At 40.8% G+C, this 10,301-nt stretch overlaps 1 protein-coding gene across 12 annotated transcripts in view; it reads left to right on the plus strand.

The window, feature by feature from the left end:
* The window catches only part of LOC108697765 (protein capicua homolog), a 96,415-nt gene extending 95,023 nt beyond the window's left edge, over positions 1-1,392 (plus strand). For all 12 annotated transcript variants that reach the window (XM_018228119.2, XM_018228122.2, XM_041571572.1 and 9 more), the window contains one exon: positions 915-1,392. In XM_018228119.2, the coding sequence (XP_018083608.1) occupies positions 915-1,186 (272 nt within the window). In that variant the 3' untranslated portion in view covers positions 1,187-1,392. The remainder of the gene's footprint in view (positions 1-914) is intronic.
* Positions 1,393-10,301: the final 8,909 nt, after the last annotated feature.

Genomic DNA, 10,301 nt, shown 5'->3' on the forward strand with positions numbered 1-10,301 from the left:
AAATAGGTGAGTGATGACATTTGCTGTGAGTCTATCACAAATACCTGAAAGAAGCAGAACCTCTACCTCTGCAGAAGTGAGCTTGACACTCCATAACAGAAACACTGGCCCACTAATTACCCGACATCCCATCTGGATATGAGTAACAATGTACTCATATCCCACCTGGCTTTACTGGCAACTCTAGAAAGAAAAAATCCACTCCCTAGCCTGGTGCTCAGTAATGGGAGTATTGGCACCATCCTTGCTGTAATTGAATAACAAAGTCACATAAGTCAAAACCCCAATTATTTTTTTAGTTAATCGCTGCCAAATCTACAAATGTGAGTATCGCTGGGTATGCAGGGTAACTCCATCTCATTTGGCGGGTATCCCAAACAAGCATTGCGATGGCCCAAATCAGGATGATCCAGTCATTTGGCCCACAGGCCAACAATCAGATCATAATGGGAGCTTATGGAGACTCCTATGAAGAAGACTGCACCAACGCCATCCAATGGGAGTTTTACACCTGCCCCATCGAGATTTTGCCAATTCATGGCCAGATATTGATCAGGAAGGGCCCCATACACAACAGCCTGCCAACTCTAGAGGGGCAAAGTCAACGGTTTGTATAGGCCCTTGATATACTAGCAGTATATTCACAGTATGTGAGTAATATAGTAATATCCCTTCATGACAGAATCTATCTGGTTTTACTGACGAATTTTTCCGTATATTCTTAATCAACTGCCAACTCTCCCACTACATGTAGTATGTGTACATTCCATCTGATTTTACTGGTCTTGTTTCAACTCATTACTTATATATGCTTTCCCTCCATAACAGATTGATAGGGATCGGCTGATGTTTGTTGTAAGTCTAGTTTGTTTGCCACTGTCAACATACTGACCTTTATTTCTCTACCTTCCCAGCTCAGTCCACTGCCGCCTTCCAGTCACGATACTCCGACATCTTTCCCACCAAGGTTTGTTTGCAGCTGAAGATCCGTGAGGTGAGACAGAAGATTATGCAGACAGCTACTCCCACAGAATGTCTGTTTGCTGAGCATCCTTCCCCCAGCACTTCTGAGGCTGGACCCTCCGACATGCAACCCCCACAGGACCCGGCACTACGATCAAGTGAGCCCGCTGAAACCTCCTGGGAGGAAGGTCAGGAGCCTCCTGAAACTTCCAGGAGCAGATGAGTGTTCACAGGAGAGATCAGAATGTATTGCCACTTGCTCGACCCAGAGACTGCTGGGGCACCCTCCTTTAGGGTTATCTGGGCTCAGCATTGAGGGGTTGCGCTCTATGCCCCCCATATAAAACTTAGCCCCACATGCACAGACAATCCACCCACTCCCGGACAGATTTTGTGGGCAGTCTCATCCTCTAGAGGAATTGACAGCTAGAAAGTAGCACACAGCTGACAGATAATGGGTAAGTGTGTCCTCAATCAGTCAAGAGGCAAAGGCAGTGCAAATTGTGAGCTGCGGTCTATTACTGGCTCATTCAGGCAGTCCTTCACTGTACTGATATACTGTATACTCCCATACACCCTTAAACGCTGAAGTACTGAAAGCAGCAGTCTAGAGGCAGAGGAGGCATTGCAGAATGTGAGGACAAAGCCCTGGGCTCTGTGCAAAATCCTCCGTGCAGAATCCTCCGTGCAGAATCCTCCGTGCAGAATCCTCCGTGCAGAATCCTCCGTGCAGAATCCTCCGTGCACAACATGAAATGATGTGAAACACAATGGCTGTGTTACAGGACCCTGCACTGGTGTAAGTGGAGCACACGAGGGGCAGAAATGAATTTCAGTGCAGTAACAGCTCTGCATGAGTCTGCACTAGCCAAGGAGAAAGAAGGAACTGTACAGTGCAGTAATGGAGGGCACTAAATAAGAAGCTGGGCCACGACTATTACAGTCTGTGTTCTGCAGCTGTGAATACAAGTGCCGTCATGGGGGAGGGAGGGGTTTTTAGCAGTAAATCATATTTTCTTATGACACTTTAGTTCTAAAAAGAAGCAGCTGCACTGTGGAGAGCTGTACAAATATATAAATATATATATATATATAGACATTTTTATGCAAGATGAGTGATGTTTAAATTCAGTCTTATCAGATCACCCGAGGACATTACAGTTCACAACACACTGATACACACACACACAATGTATGTGCGTGTACATATAGGTATGGGATCCGTTATCCGGAAACCCATTATCCAGAAACCATCCGAATTATGGAATGACCATCTACCATAGACTCCGTTTTACCCAAATAATCCACATTTTTAAAAAATTATTTCCTTTTTCTCTGTAAAAAGCCTATTGAGTTTATTTAATGTTTACATGATTTTCTAGTAGACTTAGGGCAGAGACACACGCTCAGATTCGGGAGATTAGTCGCCCGGCGACAAATCTCCTCTTCTTCAGGGCGACTAATCTCCCCAAACTGCCTTCCCGCCGGCAAGAATGAAAATCGCCGGCGGGATGGCACTCAGAGCGCTTCGTTTTCTGAATCTGGCCATGTGTCTCTGCCCTTAAGTATGAAGATCCAAATTAGAGAAAGTTCTGTAATCCGAAAACTCCATGTCCGAAGCATTCTTGATAACAGGTCCCATACCTGTATATTTATACACACACATATACACACACTCTGTGTGTCCCAATGGACAAGCAGACAACACACACACCCCTTTTTGCACATCATGTTTGCTATGCTTCGCACATTTAACATTTCTCTCGAAATGCAGGAGTTTTTAAGCTTTTATTTCTTAGGTGGGTCTATATATTGAGGTACTTACATTTATAGGGGGACAAAGCATGTGATCTTTTTGTGCATCATGGTAGGAAAAAAAATCAGGAAACAAAGGGGACATAAAACTTGCAGTTCTCTCACCTTTAGGGTGGTGGCAGACAACAAATCCAGCGACAAATCTCCCCTTCTGTGGGCGACTAATCTCCCTGTACTGCGATCCCGCCGCCGATTCGTATTCTAGCCGGCGGGATCGCTTCGGATTTCCGAAGTTGCCTCATGAGTCAACTTCGCAAATGCAAAGCGATTCCGTTGGCGGTTCATATTTTAGCCAGCAGGAAGGCAGTACGGGGAGATTAGTCCCCCGCAGAAAAGGAGATTTGTAGCTGGATTTGTACTGAGCTACAACTCCCAGCCTTGTCTTAAAGCCAGATGATATAGCTTAAAAGCTAGAAATGCAAAGAATCCAGCATTGATTGAGAAGATGAACCCCAGATTCTTTTTGTTCTTTCACAGACTGGGCAATAACTTTTTAAGTCGAAGCAAATGCTGAGAGTTGCAGTTCAAGAAGAGCTGGTGGGTTGCAGGTTGAAAATGTCTGATATATGTAACTTCCCCTCTTTGTATGGGGGTGGTCTCGGCCTCCCTGCATTGCCAGGGGTCCCCAGTTCTCCGGCACCATCCCTCGTTGCCTTTTTTTTTTTTAAATAAATTGTGTGATACCTGTATGGAAAGGGAAGCTGTGCAACATGCAGAGAGTGTGTGTGTTCCACTGCAAGAGAAACCTCAGTGCCATTGAAAGAAGGTTTTTATAGCAATGAAACTACGGAGCACCTTGCGTGGGAGGAGGGATTTGTTAGTGTACATCAGTACACAGTGTTATAGTTAGAAATAATCCATACTGCTAAGTACACAGGGCAGATTTATCAAGGGTCAAAGTGAAAATTAGAAATTTTACATTTTTTTTATGGCCAAAACTGTCAAATTCGACTAGTCAATTCTTAAATTTGATTCGAGTTTTTAAATAAATTTGAATTTGATTTTCGAGATTGGACACTGGCCCTTTAAGAACTTGAATTCGACTATTTGCCACCTAAAATTTGCCGAATTGGAAGCCAATGGAAGACGTCCTGGGATCACTTTGGAGTTGTTTGCAGCCTTCCTGACATTCAAGTGTTTTGCACAGAAAAACTCATATTGAGTTTGAAAAACTCGAATCGATTCGTGTTTTTGGGTCCATAGTATTCACCTGACTTTGAAAATTTCAATTTTTTTTATTCAATTTAGGGTTCATGGGAGTTAAAAAAAAAACCAAAAAAAAAAAAACCTCTCACTAACTTGAAATTCGACCCTTGATAAATCTGCCTGTAGGTGTCAATTCCACTTCTGCCCCCCCCCCCGATGGGACTCTTTTTACTAAAAGGGGTGGGCCTCTCAATCACATTGCTTATGAATTTTTAATGCTGTATCTGTGTGCAGTCCTCCTCCATTCAAGCATACTGCATTATACAGTGATAACTGGCATTTCCAGAAGCTGGTGCAATGCTCAGATTTAGAGCCTCTCCATTGGAGAATTGCTGCACTATGAATGAACCCCACGTGCTGAGAGGCAGTAAGATAGATTGGGTAGCTATACAGAGAGATAGAGTAGCTATACAGAGAGAGGGAGTACCTATACAGATGGAGTAGATATACAGAGAGATGGAGTACCTATACAGAGAGATGGAGTAGCTATACAGAGAGATGGAGTAGCTATACAGAGAGATGGAGTAGCTATACAGAGAGAGGGAGTACCTATACAGAGAGAGGGAGTACCTATACAGAGAGATGGAGTACCTATACAGAGAGATGGAGTAGCTATACAGAGAGATGGAGTAGCTATACAGAGAGATGGATATACAGAGAGATGGAGTAGCTATACAGAGAGATGGATATACAGAGAGATGGAGTAGCTATACAGAGAGATGGATATACAGAGAGATGGAGTAGCTATACAGAGAGAGAAAGTAGCTATGAAGAGAGATGGAGTAGCTATACAGAGAGAGAGAGAGTAGCTATACAGAGAGAGAGAGTAGCTAAACTGAGAGAGAGAGTGGATATACAGAGAGATAGAGTAGCTAAACTGAAAGTAGCTATACAGAGAGATGGATATACAGAGAGACGGAGTAGCTATACAGAGAGACGGAGTAGCTATACAGAAAGACGGAGTAGCTAAACTGAGAGAGAGTAGCTATACAGAGAGACGGAGTAGCTATATAGAGATTTTGACTGTTTGCTTTGTATTCTCTTCTCTTTGCCTCCTTCTTACCTTATATGGGTATTTAGTGCATGCTACTTGTTTTTATACAGCTGCTTTGACCAGTGCCAGAGTGTTGGATGAACCCGTGAGTCTTTTTGGACAAAAGGGCTTAAGTACACATAGTGATACATGCAATTGTATTTCTTATGTATAATACAGTATGCTTGCTTTATATAGAGTCGGACTGCTTCTTAAAGGGATACTGTCATGGGAAAAAAATTTTGTTTTTTCAAAATGCATCAGTTAAAGGGGTTGTACACTTTTAAATTAACTTTTAGTATGATATATTAGTGATATTCTGAGACAGTTTGCAATTGGTTTTAATTGTTTATCATCTGTGGTTTTTGAGTTATTTATCTTTTTATTCAGCACCTCTCTCCAGTTTGCAGTTTTAGCAGTCTGGTTGCTATGGTCCAAATTACCCTAGCGACCATTCATTGATTTTAATAAGAGACTGGAATATGAGTAAGGAGAGGCCTGAATAGAAAGATTGGTAGTTAATTTGCATTTGTTTTAAGATGGGGTCAGTGACTCCCATTTGAAAGCTGGAAAGAATCAGAAGGCGGCAAATAATTAAAAAATAAAATAAATAATGAAGACCAATCGAAAAGTTGCTTAGTATTGGTCATTCTATAACATACTAAATGTTAACTTGAAGGTGAACCACCCCTTTAATAGTGCCGATCCAGCAGAATTCTGCACTGAAATCCATTTCTGAAAAGAGAAAACTGATTTTTTTTTTTTACATTTAATTTTGAAATCTTACATGGGGCTAGACTAGGGTTGCCACCTTTTCTGGAAAAAAATACCAGGCTTCCTATATATTTATCTTTTTTCCCTATTAATAACATTGGGATCAACCATCATCATTTTTTCATTTAAGATACCAGCCAGGTGGCATCCCTAGGCTAGACAAATTGTCAGTTTCCCAGCTACCCCCAGTCATGTGACTTGTGCTCTGATAGTGATATCACCCCCTCCCTTCCCCATCAGCCTAACAACAGAACAATGGGAAGGTAACCAGATAGCAGCTCCCTAACACAAGATAACAGCTGCCTGGTAGATCTAAGAACAGCACTCAATAGTAAAATCCAGGTCCCACTGAGACACATTCAGTTACATTGAGTAGGAGAAACAACAGTCTGCCAGAAAGCAGTTCCATCCTAAAGTGCCGGCTCTTTCTGAAAGCACATGACCAGGCAAAATGACCTGAGATGCACCTACACACCAATATTACAACTAAATAAATACACTTGCTGGTTCAGGAAAGAAATATTATATTGTAGAGTGAATTATTTGCAGTGTAAACAGTGTCATTTAGAAATAAAAACTGCACCATAAAAATCATGACAGAATCCCTTTAATCTCAGTGCGGATCCAGTCGCTTTAGGCCGTTACGACTAGGCCACAGGAATAGAGGCAACAGCCATGTTTGCTCTCCTGCCGCCACACTGAGGATCAACATGGCTACTTCTTGTGCTTTATATTTTGTTTTGTTCTGAAAGAGGACTGAGACTGAACCGACATGTTGATCATGTGCAATATTTCTTACTGTAATAAAAATAAAACGATCAGACGTTGCTTTGTCTATCCTCTTTACAAAGGTTTTTCTCCAAATACGGAAGGAAAGGAAACGTTGTCTTTCTCCTTTTACTACTGAATGGATAGGAACCTGCCTTTTATTTCTCCAAACTTGTTTTTATTTATTTGTTATAGCATAAAATTCTTTTAACAAATCTTTTAACAAATAGTGATACAGATTCATGTAATGAAATCAACAATATATAATATCATTAATAATATTTATAACTTTCAGCTCTTAAGTTATTATAGAGACCTTATATTTGATAAGAAGCCATAAATCTGTTGTTAAAGGACCAGTAACATCAACATTTTTTTTAAAAAAATTCGTTAGTATACATTGGAAAAAAGAAATAAAAAACGCCAAGACAAATTAGACTTTAAAATCGCAAAGTCTATATTAAGAAATAACTTACAGAAACTCCGCTTGCGCTCCTCTTCAGAAAAGACGATCGCGATCAATCGTGCAGTGCTCAATTTCTCCTCCATGCCTTCCTTATAGGAGATAGCCAGGGAGGAGAAATCGAGCGCCGCATGATGGATCATTGCCCTGTTGCCTTTTCTGAAGAGGAGCAGAAGCGGAGTTTCCGTAAGTGATTTCTTAATAAAGGCTTTGCGATTTTAAAGTTTAATTTGTCTTGGTGTTTTTCTTCTTTTTTTTTTTTTTTTAATGTATACAAATGAATTAAAAAAAAAAAAATGTGTTACTGGTCCTTTAAGTTGGTGACATTGTCTGGTTGTTCTGAGCTATTGGGACGATTCCATGACCAGTGGGTGTTCTTTTAGTGTTTATAGGTTGTACCATATTGTATATCTGAACGTATAGATTGTCGGATTTATTGTGGGAGGGGAATCTGCCTTTTTAATGTTAGCACAATGGGATAGCTGTACAGGTATGGGATCCGTTATCCGGAAACCCGTTATCCAGAAAGTTCTGAATTACGGAAAGACCGTCTCCCCTAGACTCCATTATAATTAAATAATCCAAATTGATTTTTTCCTTTTTCTCTGTAATAATAAAACAGTAGCTTGTACTTGATCCCAACTAAAGGTGGCTATAGATGTAGAGATCCGCTTGTTTGGCAACTCTTCCTGATATACCCACGTTGAAGTAAGCGATATTGGGCTGATCCGATTGTGGGCCCAACGATCGGATCAAAATAGAGGCGTTCAGATCGTGGGACTGCACAGAAGCACATATGCGGTCTGCGATCCAGCGGGATTTTTTAACCTGCCCAATTGAGATGCCAGATATCAATTGGGGAAGCCCGTTGGATGGCCCCACACACAGGCTAATAAGCTGTAGACGGCACCTTTAGATATAATGAATCCTTAGTGGAACAGAACCAGCCTATTGGGTCTATTTAATGATTACATGCTTTTCTAGTAGACTTAAGGTACAAAGATCCAAATTACAGAAAGATCCTTTATCCGGAAAACCCCAGGTCCCGAGCATTCTGGATAACAGGTCCCATACCTGTAATAACATGTGAATTATCAGTGAAACAGTATCGAGTTCCATGTTAAACTGTACTGTACATGATCCAAACTAAGATATAATTAATCCTTATTGGAAACAGAACAAGCCTATTGGGTTTATTTAATGTTTACATGATTTTATAGTAGACCTTAGGTAAGAAGATCCACATTACGGAAAGCTCCAGGTCCCGCACATTCAGGATAATAGGGCCCATACCTGTACTAACATCAGATGCTGTTCATTGTATTTATTGTACAGCACTGCAGAATAAGCTGATGCTTTATAAATATGTGCTAATAATAATAATAATACTTGGAAGCAGGTCTGTACTGGGCTTCAGAATAGGCCCTGGCATTCCACTTACACAGAGGCCCAAACAGCCCAAAAAATAGTGACTTTCTTTGGCATCTTACAGCAGCCCCTCTGCCATTTGCCAGAACCCACAGATTGCCAGTCCAGGCCTGCTTGGAAGAAGAATCTTGTCTCCCTAGAGTTCCTGTTGCTGGTAGAAGGGCTGAGGTTCATACTCTGCTGAGGTCCATGCGGAAGCGTTTTGCTGAAAGTTACCATCCTAGTTTTTTTGGGGGAACCCTCGAATCGAATTCGATCGAATGCGCTATTGCTTTGATTCATATGATTCGAATTCGGCCGAATATGAACCTATTCAATCGAAAACACCTATTTGACAAAAAAAAACAACCTTTGACTTAAGGTGGCAATACACGGGCCGATAAAAGTTGCCAACAGACCGAGTCGGCAGCTTATTGGCCCGTGTATGGGGCCCCCCGACGGCTTCCCCGATCGAAAGTCGGCCAGATGTCGATCGGACGGGACTAAAAATCCCGTTGGATCGTGGCCGCATCTGTTTGTTGATGCGGTCCTGCAATCCGACCACCTGTTGCCCATCGTTAGAATCCGATCATTGGGCCCTAGGGGTGGGCATGTAGGGGAGAGATCCGCTCGTTTAGCGACATCGCCAAACGAGCGGATCTCTCTGTTTATGGCCACCTTTAGTTTTGGTTGGTCTTTTTGAATTCTAATTTTTAATCTTTTTTTCAATTCGAAATTCGACCCTTGATAAATATGCCCCTTAGTATGATGTCGCAAGTGATATTCTGAGACAATTCTGAATAAAACGTTAAATAACTCAAACCACAAATAATATTTCAGAATATCGCGTTCCACATCGTACTAAATGTTAATTTAAAGGTGAAATAACCCTTTTAACACTGGTAAAGTTTTACTGGAAAGCTTAGCTGATCATTAGAGCAGGACTTCTCCAATGTCATTTTTCTACCCCCCCCCATCTCATTTTCAACATCCCAGTTTTATTCATTCCTAATATCACCAGTATTTCACCATTTTCATACAACCAAAAATGAAAAAAAATGTAACTAGCCTGGGCTTTAAAGGGATTGTTCCCCTTTAAATTAACTTCTAGTATGATAGAGAGTGGTTTTCTTTTTTATGATTTGTGGTTTTTGAGTTATTTAGCTTTATATTCACCAGTTTGCAATTTCTGTAGCCTTACAGAGCATTTGTTTTTTGAAATGGGGTCAGTGACCCCTATTTGAAAGTTAGAGAAAGGCAAATAACTCAAAAATAGGGATGGGCAAATTTTTTTGTTTCATGTGGAAATGATGCCCATAGACTTGTATGGCATTGTGCGTTAAAAAAAAAAAAAGAGGCGCGTCAATTTTGCCGTGGCTGAAATTTTTGCCGTAGCGAAGTGGGTCAAATTCAACCAATCCTACTCAAAAACTATAGAAAAGAAAAAATGAAGGCCTTGAAAATTTGCTTACAATTAGACATTCTATAATATACTAAATGTTAACCCAAAGGTGAACCACTCCTTTAATTTTCAGGCAAGGGGAACTATCACGAAAATTAAAATTTGATATAAGCTTCCTCATACTAAAATAAACTTTCTAAATACAGTTAAATATTCTGCATTGTTTCTGAAATAATCAAGTTTATGTTCACTATTCTTCTCTCTCAGCATCTGTTTCTCTTCATTCTCTCTTCATGCAGCAGTTGGGTGTCGGATATTGATTGACAGTTAGATCCAATATATCTTATAGGGGGGCTCCTTTTGCCTAGAAGATGTATTAGAGCTCACTCTATTAAAATCATCATGTCTCTCTACATGCAGAATTTGTGCAAAAGGCAGTTATTTTGTTAGATTTTGTTTGTAACTGGAAT

The sequence above is a fragment of the Xenopus laevis genome, chromosome 7S (assembly GCF_017654675.1).
Source record: "Xenopus laevis strain J_2021 chromosome 7S, Xenopus_laevis_v10.1, whole genome shotgun sequence".
Taxonomy (NCBI): domain Eukaryota; kingdom Metazoa; phylum Chordata; class Amphibia; order Anura; family Pipidae; genus Xenopus; species Xenopus laevis.